The 16425-nt window shown below is 42.1% G+C and overlaps 3 protein-coding genes across 3 annotated transcripts; all 3 read left to right on the forward strand.

The window, feature by feature from the left end:
• Positions 1 to 411: 411 nt before the first annotated feature.
• On the forward strand, positions 412 to 1452 carry CLUP02_16786 (uncharacterized protein; the record flags this gene model as incomplete). Its single annotated transcript, XM_049295704.1, has 1 exon — positions 412 to 1452. The coding sequence occupies one exon, from the start codon at positions 412 to 414 to the stop codon at positions 1450 to 1452; it is 1041 nt and encodes a 346-aa protein (XP_049152851.1).
• An 8685-nt stretch (positions 1453 to 10137) lies between these two features.
• Positions 10138 to 11574, forward strand: CLUP02_16787 (uncharacterized protein; the record flags this gene model as incomplete). The annotated part of the gene is made up of 1 exon (XM_049295705.1): positions 10138 to 11574. The coding sequence occupies one exon, from the start codon at positions 10138 to 10140 to the stop codon at positions 11572 to 11574; it is 1437 nt and encodes a 478-aa protein (XP_049152852.1).
• A 324-nt stretch (positions 11575 to 11898) lies between these two features.
• CLUP02_16788 (uncharacterized protein) lies at positions 11899 to 16423 on the forward strand (the record flags this gene model as incomplete). The annotated part of the gene is made up of 8 exons (XM_049295706.1): positions 11899 to 11999; positions 12085 to 12339; positions 12402 to 12981; positions 13035 to 13923; positions 13979 to 15099; positions 15164 to 15170; positions 15236 to 16354; positions 16401 to 16423. The coding sequence occupies 8 exons, from the start codon at positions 11899 to 11901 to the stop codon at positions 16421 to 16423; spliced, it is 4095 nt and encodes a 1364-aa protein (XP_049152853.1).
• Positions 16424 to 16425: the final 2 nt, after the last annotated feature.

Consider the following 16425-nt stretch of genomic DNA (forward strand, 5'->3'; position numbering starts at 1 on the left):
CAGCTAGTTGCCCCTCCTCATAGCCTCAACGTGATCCTTCACCACCGTTGAAGTCTTCGACCGTACTGAAACAGCTTTGGCTGTAATGAACCAACATCTACCTTAGATGACTGTTTCATCGTTTTGGTTGTCCCTACCCAAAACCTTTCTCCTGGCAAAAAGTTGTCCACTTTGTGTCAACCGCCCATTGTGACATGCCTATCATGAACAAAAGGCAGCGCCGCCAAGTCATTTCATAACAAACGACATTCAGTTAGGACAAGACTTTGTTCGAGACAAAGACTCGCAATGAAGACGCAGCATTTAACAAGCTCGAAGCTGCCAACTTCGTAAACTTGCCCGCTCAATTCACATTACCCTACGAACCAAACCAGCAACTAACATATCTTCAGTGTTCCCAATCGCATCACAATGGCTCAATCATATTTCGAAAGCAATATTGCCACCACCGCCCTGAAGGATCAACTCAGAGCGGTGCAAGCTAAGAACGCCCCTAAGAAGCCCGAATGGGCCAGTTCTCACCAAAATGAGCAGCCAGTGTCGACCAAAGAACCTCGACCGCTGCGCCTCGTCGAGAAGTACAACAAAGACAAAGCTAACTCTTCGACCAATCAGAAGACCCCGGATTCCCATAACACAAGCGCTCAGACGGCCGATATCTCCGCCGAAACCCCATCCTGCAGCGGCGCTATCCAGGGCGACTTGCCGATCCAGATGGTTGACGCCGAGAATGGACAACAGCTCCCGGCGCATTCTCGTCGACAGAACTCAGAGCACCTCTATGTCCACGAGGAAGCGAGTACTGATCATGTAACTGACCAAGGTAGGCAGCTAACCGACAATGAAGAACTGCCGCCAATCAAGACATTCTGGGAGAAGGTCGAGTCTGCGCTGTACCTCTACCAGTTGCGAACCCATGGTGACAATGAGGAGCACCCCTTCTACCGTGCTAGGGCCAAGGCTTTCTCCATGCATAAAGCAGTTGGCATCTTTGCAGGGTTTTCAGCGAGTCTGTTCTTTTCAGTCGGGATATATCTCGCCAGAGATAACATTCAACCTCCCCTGAATCTCCCCTTTATGTTCACCTGGATCGCTTTCAGCGGTATAGTAGTCCTCTGGGCCATGGTGGCTATCATTCTGATCCAATGGTCTAAAAGAGGACTCAAGCACGATTTGGAGGTTGCCAGAATGAGAGACGCTTTCAATGCCACCACTGTTGGGGATGCTGCTTCAGAGGGATGTTTCGTGAATGGTGTGCGTTACGAGGGCGAGCAGCGTCCCAAGCCGGACTCCATCACAAATGAAGCTATCCAGCGAGCAAATGGTCGAGAAGCCCCGGAGGTTTCTGATTCTAGTACGCACTCAAGTCTTGACGTCATCCGTGAGTCGAAAGGAAACTGGGCTGACAGCACAAAGGAGGAGTTATCGAAGTTGCCTGGAACACCAGAGTAAGAGCGTGCTTGGATCGGTGATCGTTGACAGGGTGAATAGGGTATAGAATTTGTTAGAAGAATGACTACGCGATTGGCACACATAAATTTCCTTTTTTCATCCCATGTTACAGCGAATACTCAAGAGACCCGGAGAAGTGGTCTTCGATATCTGCTTTGGAACCTAGAATTTACCTTGTTATTCAGGCAGAGTAACGAGTGTGCCAGAAACCCTAATCTTCTGTCACGTAACAGGGATAGTAATCGCACCTCACAAAGTGCCCGTCACGTGCTAAATCACGTGTCTATCTCAGATATCGTATATATAGACCTTCTCCTTTTATCTATTTCTACTTTAATAATTAAGCTACTTTTATTATACTCCGTATACCTATTATTACGTACTATAACTCGTAATAGTTATAAGCCTAGCTCTTAGTTAAAACCCTATACTACGATAATATACTTATTAATACGATTCTTACGATCTCTTTAAAATAACCAACTTACTTATACCTACTTTAGCCTAAGCTAAACTAACTAGTTATAATAGTTAGATTAAATAGTTTAACATACTTTACGCTATAAGTAAGGGCGTCGGGGTCTAGAAATACGTTAACCTAAACGCTCTAAATTCCGACGCATTCCTCGACCCCTCTATAGTACTTACTTCGCCCTTAGAATTCGGACGATTAGTCGCGACCCGTAATAAAAAAGAACTACGAGCTTACTAAGCCCGTTATAAAGCGTTCGAGAATAACTAAAAAAACTAAGAAATCCTCTACTAGTAGCTTTTAGATATAACTCCTAGTACGAACCTTTCGACTTCCTTAAATACGAGTAACTTATAGAACTAAGCCGGGTTTCTTTTTATAAAGCTAGCTATACTACTTACTTTACGTAAATAAATCTATCCCTATACTATACCTATAAAGAGGATTTATATACTTAAGAGTATTTAAAAATAATAAGAGCTCGACGCTAAATACGAGTAACTTATAGCTTACGAACGTAATATTATTAATACGCATATTAAAGTCCTCGCTTAGTAGTTAGTAAAATTAGTTAACGCTATACTATACAAATACGTATTTTAAAAAGTTACTAAGAACGGCGCTAAGTTTAGTATATAGCGAATTATTAAATATCTAAAATAAGAATTTACGCCCCCCGAACTAGTAATAAGGAATGCGGTTTAAGAGGAATACCGATAAGCCCTTAATAAAGCAAGGACCGGAATTAACCCCTAACGCTAGTATAAAGAGTAATAATCCGCTTATTTCTAAACTAAAACGTATAATATTCTAGAAATTAGTAAAAAGATCGCCGTACTTAACTTCTTAATTATAGTTAAGTCTAGACTTAACCCTATATAGGGCTAACGTATATATAAGACCTTTAGTAAATTAATAGCCTTTAGAACGTATACGAGGACCCTCGAGGAGATTACGTATATATTTAGCTTAGTAACCTAGGACGTATATACTAAACGACCTTTAAGTTAAGGAGGGGCTTACTCTACTTTTACTAAACGCTCTAACTTAGTTAATAACGTAAATAATAAGGGTAACGTTATATACCCTTATAATTGCGCATACCCGTAGCGCCCTACGGCGTACTAAAAATTAAAATAGGTACTTATAGGCCGAAACGCTAGTAAGTTATTAATACGAATACTAAGGAGCTATATAAAGGAAGTCCTCGCCGCTATTAAATTAAGTAAATAAAAATCATTTTATAGTAAGCTTAAGAAAGCTAGTTAGCTAAGGAACGATAGAACCCCTAAGAAACCTAGGTTTTTAAAAGGATCCTCTAACTAACCTATAGCGAGCTTATTAATAAACTAAGACGAGGGCTACGTAGTTACTATACTTATAAAAAGTTAGGACTTAGAGGTAAACGTAATCTTTAGTACCCCTATAGGTAGCGCTTACCCCTTTTTTTAGAGCACGGTAATAAATAGTTATAGAGTAATATATTTAGTTAATAATAAGAGCCTACTTAAACTTAAGAGTTACGTACTATCGGGTAATAAAAACTACGTTAAATTAGGAACTATTATACTACTTATTACCGCACGCAGTACTCGTATTATAAAGGGCGTCCTAGATAGACCTAAAGAAAAGGGAACTTATAATTTAAAGCTTTAAAACGTCGCTTACGTTAAGGGATTCTATATTAATATAGTCTTAGAGACTTTACTAAATAAAAGCGCACTCTAATACTACGGTCTAGATTATACTTTATAATAGAGAACGCTTTATAAGAGCACTATTAAAAAGCAGCTTATCTAAAAGAACAATCTAGTCTTTTTTAAATATAAGCTCCTCTAATCCTATCCTTCTTTTATAAACCTTAAGTATATCTTATAGAGCCTAGCTAGTATTATACTACTAGTTAGCCGTAGAAAATTCCGTTATTTATATTAACGTACCTATAAGAGGTCTAATAGCGCGCTCCTTTAGTACCTTAGAATAGGTTATCTCGGACCTAATGCTCTTCGTTAATTACTATATAAGACTCGAGGTATACGTATTAAACCTCTATTATAAGTTAAGTATAAAGTATATATATTATCCGAAGCTAAAATAGTAGTTTTAAAAGGACTACCCTCGAGAAAAGCCTCACGGCCATAGTACCGTATATACTAGGATCTCTTCTATTTCGAACTATTTCTTAGTAGACGATAATATATACTTATAGCTTCTAATAAATATAGTAGGCAGCTTAGGGGGTTCTTTTTAAAGATAAAAATAGAGGAGGAAGTGCTTTTCGCACTATAGAGCCTCGAGGTAGCGATTCGTTATTAAAAAGGGACTCTAATCTACTTTTTTAAAAATAATAATAAGACCGCTCTCTTAACTATAAACGTTAAACGCGTATATAAAACGTAGTATAGTAAGCTAGGAATTAGAATAGAACTTCTACCTCTATATATAAAAGAACCCGTGGGTAACGCTAAAAAAGTAGGTTAACTTATAATCGCTAAAGCTTATAAAATACGCCTTTTTATAAACCTCCCTACGAATTTATAAAACAAAATAGTACTAGCGGCAATCTTTATTTATAATATTACCCTATAGGAGGCTAATAAAAGAGATTTGCCTATTATAATAAAAATTAACTAGTAAAAGCGGTATTAACGTTAGTAATAAACGGGTTACTAAGTACGGGATTCTAAACTAGTTACCCCGTATCTCGGTAGCCTCTACGTATATAGTTATTAAGTATACCCTCTTTATAGGGATTATAAGAGGGGCATATATTAAAAGGAGTTTAAAGTACTTCCCCGCGGGCATATAGGATACCTAGTTAAATATATACTAAAAATATATAACTTATATAAGGTCTAGGTACCCGCGCTCGAGTAAGTATTTATTACGAAGAATATTAAGTTTAACGAAGAAGTCTTTTATAATCCCGCACACGAAGAATAAGCTATCGTAAGCGAGTAAGCAAATCTAATAATCTAAAAAATATAAAAACTCTTTAATACTAACAATAAGTTAATTTAAGTACTCGAGGAAGTAGATCTAGACTTTAGAAATGCTAGTACTTAAGATAACTCTATAGTTAAGGATAGTATTACTATTAGATTTTTAACTATTTAGGACGCTAAGTAACTAATAGACGTACTCTAGGGTACGGTAAATAAGGCTAAAAAGGCTAATATAGTCTTATTATTATTATTAACCCCTAAGATAACCCCCTTACGTAAGCTCGGGAGTAGGGGTAAAAAAGGGGATATAATAACTAGGTTATAAATAGCTCTGCGCAGTCTATAGTCCTCCTTATAAGCGCTTATATATACTACGGAGGTTCTCGAGCTTTTAATTCCTAATAGCTCTTAGTAAAACGCTAGAGTACGTAGTAAATAAAGTACCGATCGCGAGGAAATAATTCCTAATACTAAAGTCGACGTTAGTAAGGAACCTTTATAATAAACCTCTACTATTATATAAAAATAGAGCTTATAAAAACCACCTTATCGAGTGCTAAGTAAAGCTCTATTAGGTCCTAGACGTTTAAACCGGGCCTATAGACCTTTATAACGCTTCGATAGTAATATCTTCGCAACGCTCTTATATTCGAATATAAGAAACGGCGATTATTATAACCGTCTCTAGGACTACTTTTTCTCTACCTCTATACCAAATTAATAAAAAGCTATAGAGGAAAGTAGTATAGGATATATAATACTTTATTAAGTAATAAAAGGAGCAGTTTATAGGACCTACTTAGAGCGCTCTAGAAGAGTTTAGAAACTACGACTTACTAAAGTTAACTTCTAGAGCCTACTAAAAAAGTTTAGTAATATTAAATATCTCTTACTATAACTATAGAAGTTACTTAGGGATACTATAGACGTAGAAATAAAAAAGCTAAGGGATATTAGTATATAAAAAAAGGTTAACCGTAATCCTAAATAAGGGATCCTACTTTTATTAAAGTGGGTATATACTTATAAGCACGACGTCGATAACGAGGTTAGTAAGGTAAAAGTACGTATATATATAAGGGGGGATATATAACCACTTAACCCCTTATAAAATACGTACGCTTCGACGCTCGCCGCAAAGGCCTTTAGGCTTATAATAGTAATAGCTACCTAATTTAACTTTAAAATAGACTAATATAATACTATTAACGCATTCCTTAACGCGCCTCTTAAGAGCGAAAAGCTAGTAATTATTAAACTCCTAGAGGGATATAAGGTTATTAATAAAGTAAGTAAACTCTAACGCGCTCTATATAGCCTCTAAGACTCGCTAATTCTTTAGTTCTAAACTTTTATTTTTATACTCCGTAGTATAAATATAATATATAACTACGAGGAGATCTATATTTACTAAACCGTAAATAGGAAAGTAATATTAGTATTCTATATCGATAACTTTATTATTCTATATTATCGAGACGACTAAAAGGTAGCTTAGGGGATCGTCGACGGTATAAAAGAATATATTAACCTTAAGGAGAATAGACTAATTAATTACTTCCTCGGAGTGCGGATTTTATAAGACCGTACTACTTATAAGGTTTACCTTATTTATAACGTATATATTGAGCGAGTTACTAAGCGCTTCGACTTTATAAATTTATTATATCTAGTTACCCCTCTTTTTTAAAAAGAGTTTAAACTAAACGAGGAGTAGGTAATAAAAGAGGAAATAAAGAGCTATTAAGAGAAGGTCGGGAGTGTGCTTTATATAGCTATTATAATTAGACTAGACGTCGCCTTTACTTACTCGTAATTATTACGGTTCTTAACTAACCTAAGCGTAACTTATATTAAAATAATTAACTATTATATCCGATATCTCTATATAACGAGATATCTTACGCTCTATTATAGTAATATACTAAGTACGTAATTATTACTTCTAGCTAGAGATACTAGCTTCGTAAATAACGAAGTAATACAACGATTATCTTAGGGATATATAATATTCCTTTTTAGCGGCCCAATTTAATAAAAATTAGTACGCTAAGCGACGGTTACGACGTTAACTACTAAAGCTAAGCTTCTTTATTTTAAAAAAACCGCAAAAGAGACTATAGCTCTAAAGCGCCTTTTTAAAAACATTGCCCTTAACCTAAGAGAAGTATAGTTAGTTAACTACGATAATTAGTAAATAATTCGACTCGTCGTAGGGGAAGGAGAAAAAATAGCTACTTAACTTTATTATATCGATATATAGAATATATAGCTAAGATAAGAGCACGCTAAAAATAGCTTCGAGGTTACTTATATATTAATAAAAAATATACTAGTAAATAGACTTATTAAAAACCTTTTACGAGCTAAGTTCGAATATTTTTATATACTTCTTAACCTCTACGATGCGTAAGAAGCTATTATAAATAGCTAAAATAGTTAAAAATAATTAATTTAGGCTACGCTTAGAAAAACTTAATACCTAAAAGTAAACGATAAATAGAACCTAGAGTGCGGCCCGGAGGCCTAAAATAAATAAAATAACCTTACCCCGTAGGGTATATATATATAAAAATAAGACCTAGGCTTATATTTATTATTTAAACTCTTAGTTTACGAAGTACGCGATTGCTAAGAATATAGCGTTATTAAAAAGGAGGGTTAGTATGCGCACTAAGAAACGCGTTTTATATACTTTAAAGTCTACGAAACTAAGAATAATAAGAGTAGCGGGGGGCATAAGAGCTAGAATAACTATTAAGTTAACGACTTAGGGTATAGAAGCGGGCGGCGTAATAAGAAGTTAGTTATAAACGACTACGATAGGTACGAGAGAGGACTAGGGGCGCGCGTTAAAGAAGTCCTTTATATAAAAGCCGATATAATTCTCATATATCCTTTAGTTATTATATATCTAGCGGACGATATTATAAAGCTTAGTAATATCCTACTAAAACTATAGTTAAAAGTGCGCTTTTTAATAATAAAAAAGGATAATATACTTATAAAAAAAGGAGCGCTACTTATAATAGCCTCGGTAAGGGCCTAGGCTATTAGCTACAAAACGATTAGTATATTAATATACCCTTTAGCCGAACGGCCGTTAAAATAGCGCGCATACCGGCTACTACTTTTTATAAAATAATAACTACTATCCTTAGTATCGGTATACTAAAGGGCTATTTTAAAATAGGGTAGGTACTAGATCTCCCGTTCCTTAAGAGCCTCTCCCTTAAGCTTTTTAAGGACTAAGTATACGTTAAATAGGCCTAAAATAATAAAAAGAATTATACTTATTACAGGGGGTACCTTAGCTTCTTAGCGTTCTTTTTTACTTCTTATTACCCTTTTAAAAAGAGCTAGCTTTACGTTTTTTAAACTCTAGAATAATATTAAATATAAACTCTTAAAATAATAAGTATACGATATACTCTTTTTAAAAGGCTTATTATCCGAACTAGTCTTATTCTTATTTTTAAACTCCGAGGGGGGGATAAGTAAAAGCCCGTTAAAGCTCTTATTACTACTATTTACCTTATTATTACCCTTATTATAACCGCTAAAGAGAGCTTTAAACTTAATAAAGTCCTCGGCGTCTTAACTAATAACCTCGATATCTTCTTAACTAAAGAGGGAGAGCTCGGTAGCCGGGCCTTAGTAAGCGGGTAAGAGGTCGTAGGGGGGGGTAACGACCTAAAGGGGCTCGTTAATATTATTACTTATCTAAACTCTTAGTAAACCGCATAATACGTATATAAGAAGTATTATAAAAATTGCGCGAAACTTATTATTATTTCCGGATATATTAGATATTTATATTTAAAATAAAATTAATAAACGATTCGATAATATAAGCGCGCGCGCGTAGTAGACGGGGGTACCTATAGTAACTACAAGAGGTTAAAAAAAAAAAGAAAAATAATAGCTAGGCGACGCTATAAGAATTTAAATATACGCAAGGCGGCTAGGTAGCCTCGCCCTTAGTAATTTATATATTAAAAATAGCAAAATACGCGCTATTTTAAGTTAGGATTCTATTTATTTTAGATAAAGGGATATATTTATAATAAACGTAGCTCAAAAGACGCGTATCCCTTGTGCTTAATTTTCCTTTATTTATATTTAACTAAATTAGGCCTTTATAAGGGTATTTAGAGATTCTATCTTAGGCACAATAGCTCCCTAGTAGTAGTAATTAGGGAGTATGTTACGTAATAGGGATAGTAATCGCACTTTATAAAGTGCCTATCACGTGCTAAATCACGTGTCTATCTTAGATATCGTGTATATAGACCTTCTCCTTTTGTCTATTTCCACTTTGATAGTTAAGCCACTTTTACTACACTCCGTATGCCCATTGCTGCGTGCCATAACTCGTGACATCTTCCATGGGCTTGCATACATCAGTAAATACTTCCTGTAATCTTTCGACGATGGGCAGGCGCGTTCGGCCTGTTATTGGGGTTTCGCTGGGGAAGGAGCATTCTTGGCAACGACTTACAAGCCTTGGACGACATCGAGACGGAGTGGGCTGCAATAGTCAGACCACGCAAGTTCCGAAGAACTTGACTCATCAATTGCCGGATGTTTCTGTATGGTCCGAGGTTATTTCTCCAGATTGTTGATCACCCCGTAGTTGCATATGTTTTGCCCACGTTCTTGCCTGACCACATGTCTGAGAGATGATGGGCATCATAAAGTTTAAACGGATCGATTTGAGGTTGTCCAAATGCGGAAAACCTATTTGAGACATGAAAATAAACATTGAATTGGGTTACTGTAACTGGGATGCTGGAATGGAGGATGATTGCTGATGGCAACTCAACATTCCTGGGGTGGTTTGACCCTGAGTCAATGTGGTGCAGGATTTAACCACAGGCATCTCTTTCTTGTCTTCTCTTTTTCCTGACGATAACTTCACCTTCTTCAATTGTGGAAGCCGCCCGGTCTTTCCTTCCCTCTGGGGAAAAAAACTTGCTCACCGCGGACCCGTGGTGTTGTGGGTGCCTGGAGGCAGACGCGTCTTCAACCTTTGAACCGCGTCAATCTTTCCACCCAGAACAACATGGAATAAGACTTTCCTTCTCACAAAGCCAGCACTCTCTTTTCCCCATCGCCAAACGGCTTTTCCTTTCGTTTGTCAAAGCTCAAGGCTATTCCTTCATTCCCACAACATCCTCTTTGTCATTCATTTTCCGTCACTCTCTTTTTTCCGAATACCCTCACTTGGAAGATTCGTCACAGAGCATTCACATCCGCGAGCAAAGAATGTCGCTGCCACCGCAGGCCTCTTTCAGCTCTACCACAACTGCGGTCGCCAGTCGTGGAGCGGCATACCCTTCTGTGGAGGAATTCACCTCCTTCAAGCTGCCGAACAAGCCGAGAATCATCAAGACTCTCACTAGCGATGATATCTCAGACCTTTCCGATGAGCCGGACAGTGCGCCTCGCCCTGCGATGAACCCCTCGACGCCCATTCCTCCTTCTCCCATGTCTTCGGAGGAGTCTGATCGGGTCATCGACCTCAATTATACTCCGCTCACCGTCCGAGGCAAGAGCATGATCTTGCCTCAACACCCTCTCAGCGGCAAAGCCAAATCTCCTCGCTGGCCCTTCCAGAACGCGACACCCCGCACCTCGACTATGGTGCCCATTGTCCGAAGCTTCACTGGAACTTCCAGCCGATTCGACCACAATCCCAGAGACGACTACAATACAGCGGTTGAGATCAGCGTCACCGAGTCCCTAGATGAGTTCCAGATCAACCATCCCAACGGCCGCTTGCTTGCGTCTCACCCTCAAGGCCTCTCTGTTCACGAGACTGGATGCAACCTGACCGGTCGCAACTTGGCCAACATTCCCACCCTAGTCGAGCAGCTTCAGCAGGATGCTCACTCAATCAAGGCCGTTTCTTCCAAGCACCGACAGAGACCCTTCGAAGTCTTCTACCGCCGTTGCAAGAGCTCCCAGCTCCTTAATCTTCAGATCCTCCGACGCCGCCAGGACAAGCGAAAGAAGGATTTCGAGACAGACACCACTTGGTACCAGCGCATCAGTCTCGATGATAATATCTATGTCGGGTCCGTCGTCCTTACTCTCTTCTTCGTCACCCAGACGGTTGTCTCCATCACTGTCAGTTTGACCATGGTAGCTTCCCAGATGAGCATCCCTTACTTCGTCGTTGTCTGGGTCATGGTGAGCCTCATCGTCATGATCTTCACTGTGGTTATGAGCCTTCAAATGCGCTCTTTCCGCAAGAAGACCAATGCTCTTATTGACGATGAGAAACGAGTTCGCTCGACTACCTTTCCCAAGCTCTCTCATGAGGGTCATCTTCACCTGCCTGCCGACGCTGCAGAGATCGCTCATCGCCGTCAGATTGCCGCCGCCCTTGCGAATGAGCAAGCTCATGCAGGCAGCTCGACCGAAGAGTCCGAGAAAAGTTCCGATGGAACCGTTGTCGATCAGGTCACCCAGCCGCCCGCCGTGTTCGACCCTTTCGCTCCGGCTATGCCCCGCGACACCAGCAGCGTCTACCTCTCAGCCAGCGGTACTTCACCCCAGGGAATTCAGGATTCCAACGACACAGCTTGGCAGAACGTTGACCTTGCGGCAGTCGGAAACTCCCGCACTAGCTCCATGACGGCTGTCGTCCCTACGGCTCCTGCCAACCTCCCGGCGAGCACCCAGAGATCGAGCTGCTAGGATCGGTGCGAGTTCCGGATGCAACCTTACGGCAGAATTCCCATAATGAAATATATTTGAGGAGCCAGCCTTCGGTGTTTTGGGAGTTCCTATTAGGGAAAGGACATGGAATTTTTGACAAGGGAGTCTGGATGGAACATGGAACGGCGATTGATTTGTAAAGATACCCCCCACCGCACGGAGGTCGAACAGTTACGGTTTATTCGAGGTTTTGATGTAGGAATATGGTTCAATAAGCTCTAGGCAAGGCATTCAGACATGACTTTCAAACGCTTGTGCATCTTTCGTCTCGCGCCGCCTTACTCGTGAGCTTGTCGGTGCATAATGAAGATTTTTGTTCCGCTTCCTCATCCGCACTTCTTGGCCCAGAATGAGACGATCTGCGTGATCAACCTACATGTTGCGCTATATTTAGCCAACGGCAGGTAGAGACAGGCCTGCACTTGTTATTTGAACCAACTTCTCACGCCCAGGTAATGTCGGCGGCTAGGGTGCATGTTGGACAAGTAGGCTGGCTCGCTGCATAAGCTTCATTGGCTGCTGGTTGCCTATCTGCACCTCGCCTGTTGACCTGCTCCTTGTTTGCAAGCGTTTCGTGTTTCTCCGCTCTCATTTAAATGTCTCCATATCTATCTCTTCTTCTTCACTACACGCAGTCATATCAATCTATCCCACAATTCGAGTATTTTACTTGCTGCCCCTCTCATCCTCTCTCACCTCCCCGACACCGTTGTGTCTCAATCTCAAACCCGGGGAGCGCCCCTGGTAGAACCTTAAAAGACTACGATGCTGACAGAATTGCTGGGGAGACTGAAAAGAAATGGAAGGAAGAAGGACCCAGCTGCTGCAGTGCATTCGGCAACTTGGTCCTCCACAACTTCCTCAAATGTTTCCCTAGTCAAGTCCAGCAAGCCATTGTCCCATGCTAATCCATCCGGGAAACTTCGTCCGCCAGCGAATGACGCAAACAGAGTTGGCGATATTGGCGGCCTTCCACCAACAAATCTATCGGTGACTCCTTCCAGACTCCAGCGCCCAGGCTTGACGAATCTCTGGGAGAGGGCAAACGAGACTCTGCGGAACGACCCCGATTCCGAGAAAAGGGAGCTGGCCCAAAGTTATGCCGAGATTTTAGCCTCGGAACTTGCTGGGCCAGAGTCTGGGCCTTTGGACACCGATCCGGCTCATCTCAAACAAGAGATAGTGGCAGAACGTTTGAACGCTAGAGTGGAAATGCTTAGCCATGAGCAACTGTCCATCTCTGTCGGAAGCCGCGAGCTTGATATTGAACCCTTGCTTCGGAACGTATCGAAACACATCGTTGCAGCGAGGGACCTCATTAGCAGTGCTGCTGGCGCCGACCCCCACGCCGCCCTAGCGTGTGCCGGTGGACTCGTCATTCTCACCGTCAGTGACGGGCATCCGCACATAAGAACGAAATTGAAACTGACTTTTCGCAGTTTCTTATCCGCCCATTGGAGCAGAGAGAACACATACTCAGAGGGCTTGAACTGACCTCTTCACTCATCTGTCGATACTTTGCGATGGAGCAGGTTTACCGTTCGAGAGCACGCCTTGAGAGTCTGTCAGCAGAATTGGCCAGAAAGCTTGTATTGGATTTGGAACAAAATCTGATCAAGCTGTACTCGAATATCATCGAGTTTCAGGCCAGAGCACTATGCTATCTTCATCGAACCCGATCGACTCGGTTTATTAGAGACGTGTTCAGAGGCGATACATGGAAGACCCTCATTGAAGAGATCGAGAGACTCGATGCCCACTGCCGTGCTTTCGCAAACCTCATCACCGACGAAAAGATTCTCACGTTTCTAGAATCTCATTCCGAGAAAGTTGAACAAGTCATCATCAACATCAATACGCCCCAACCCGTCTCATTCAATCTTCTGCGAAGAAGGACAGCGCTTCTCCGCACCCTGTACGCCTGCCCATACCGCGATCGTAAAGAGATCAATCCAGAAAGAGCACCAGGGACCTGCGAGTGGTTCACCGAGCATGGCTACTTCAGCAATTGGATGTCTGCAGTAGACTCGAAGATCTTGCGAATTTCGGCAGATCCTGGCTGCGGCAAGTCAGTGCTCTCGAGATATTTGGTAGACGAAATCCTTCCAAGCACCTCGTTTCGGACGACGTGCTACTTCATCTTCAAAGATGATTTTGAGGATCAGAAACTTGCTTCCATTGCGATGTGTTGCATTTTGCGGCAGCTCTTCGAGCAAAACCCTGACTTGATGGACGAGAGAACTTTGGCAAAGTTCGAGGCGGCCGGCGACAACTTTATGCAATTCATTTCCCAGTCTTTTCGAGATGCTACTCGAGGCTTCGATGAGAGTAGAGACTGAGTTGATTTGCATTTTCGATGCTCTTGATGAATGCAACGCGGAAGATTGTAGGCAGATCACTGCTGCACTGAGCAAGTTCTACATGAACCCCGGTGAGGGCAGCCGCCTTAAAGTCATCATCAAGTCTAGACCGTACGCCCGCATTCAGCGAAGCTTACAAAAGCTCGAGACCTCTGTACCGGCTATCCATCTGAGGGGCGACAGTGAGTCGCAATTGAGAAAAATCTCTGGCGAGATCGGCGTCGTCATTCGCCACAGAGTTAGGACCATCGCGGAAGCTCGACTACTGGAACCTCATGAGATTGAGTTGCTGGAGCAAAGCTTGTCAAACTCACAACATCGAACCTATCTATGGGTCAAGCTCGCACTCGATTACATCGAAGACCGTCTCGAGTCTCTTACGAACAAAAGTATCCAAGCCGTCTTGAGAAGCGTGCCGGAGAAGCTAGACGGGCTATACGAAAAGATTCTGGATCGAAGTGCGAACAAGGAACGAGCCCGAAAGGTTCTACAAATCATCCTTGCGGCGTTTACACCGTTGTCTCTCGATGAAATATCCACGGCACTTTGCATCGAAAAAGAGCACAGCAGGGGCTCACAACTCATCAAAGAGCCCACTCATAGGCTTCAGTCATATTTGAGAGACATCTGCGGGCTGTTTGTGACCGTTGTTGATGGGAGTGTCTATCTCCTTCACGAAACTGCCAGAGAGTTCTTGATCAGAAATTCGGATTCTGTGGGGCTTGATGCGCATGATGAAACATACAAATCGACCTGGCTACACTCAATCACACTCCGAGAGTCACACTTAGTTGTGGCAAAAGTATGCGTCTGGTATCTCATGAAGAAGGACTTCGACATTTCTGCCGGAACTCACTCTGAATGGGAAATGGCAACTTATACTTCGAGGTACTGGGCCCGTCACCTCAACAGCATCGATGCACAGGACATCGAATATATTGCAGATGAAACGATGTATCTCTGTAAAACAGCTCTTAAGCGAGATGGACCGCTTCATACTTCCCACCTCATGCGGAAATACAGACCCCCGAGATGGCATTTCGATATTGGGTTTGACAGCCTGGCTTCGTCTTGCTTACACCTACTTGGCAACGTGCGAGGAGGCCCCTTGATTGTCGCCATGATACTTGGCTTCGACTGGGTGGTCTCCAGGCTATTGATTGAAGATCCTCAAGCCGGAAGATAGGTTGACAGAAAAGGAATCACAGCCCTATGGTGGGCAGCATGGGCGGGTAACGCTCAAATCACGCGCCTTCTCCTTGAACTATACGATGATACAGACTATGGAGACATTGCTCTCAATGGGGTCCGGAGCACCCCTTTGACAGTAGCAATAGCTCACAAGCACAATGCTGTGGCACATGCACTGCTAAAGGATCCGAGAATAAGTATCACCACTCGTTGTCGTGTGCGCCGCAATTGGACCCCCATGCACTACGCGATCGCGGCAGACAACTTCGAACTTTTTCAGCTCCTTTTAGCTGAGGAACGCACTTTTGCCGGCTGGACTTCCGCCGACTTGGCTGATTTACTGACGCACTCTATCAAATGGGGTAGTGCGCAAACTGTCAATCACTTATTCTCTGACAGTCGGTTTGACTTCAACTCTTCGGATTCAAAGACTTGGCGAACTCAATTTTGCCAACTTGCGAATCCAATGGAAAAGAATGAACTTCTTCCGAGCTTTTCAGAGGAAGAACGTCTCAACATGATGCGAATTTTTGTGGAAACCCATCAAGTTGACTTCGCCAGATCCGATCGCGGAGGTAGATCTCCCGTCAGCTGGGCGGCGAGCAGACCCGCCAATGCGGTCATTTTGACATATTTGCTGGACGAGCTCAACCTTGAGCCAGATACTCTGGATAGGCAAGGTCGGAGTCCATTATCCTATAGCGCAGAAATTTACTGCTACCGGAACATTGATGCCTTGCTACGGACGGGAAAAGTCAATATCAACTCAGTTGACAACGAAGGTCGGACTCCCCTCGTGAAGGCGACGCAACTCCAATTTCGGGCGAAGGTCACAAAACGTAATCCCGCCGAAAGAAAATACAAAATGCGGCGCGTCAGCTCGGCAATTGCCACATTGAGATTATTGGATCACGCTCCCGATGTCAATCTTCAAGACGTCGAAGGGAATACGGCCCTGATAAATGCAGCTCAAAACCGCGTGGTGGAGGGCGTTAGAGCGCTGATAAGACACGGAGCAGATGTCAACGTCCAAGACATTCATGGTCGCACAGCGCTAGCTCACGCGGCAGAAAAGTTGTGTTTCGAGTCCGTGGAAGCATTACTCAAGGCGGGCGCAGACGCGAATTTGTGCGATGACGAAGGCAGATCACCTCTCTGGTTGGCGACTGAGTCGATGAATCATTTGCTCCCGAGATACGATATTCATGGTAAGATGGAGAACATGCGTGGTGTCGCTGGCCTTCTACAATCTAGCAAAGGAGAAGATGGCGGATTAAAA

Source organism: Colletotrichum lupini, chromosome 9 (genome assembly GCF_023278565.1).
Source record: "Colletotrichum lupini chromosome 9, complete sequence".
In the NCBI taxonomy this organism is placed as follows: domain Eukaryota; kingdom Fungi; phylum Ascomycota; class Sordariomycetes; order Glomerellales; family Glomerellaceae; genus Colletotrichum; species Colletotrichum lupini.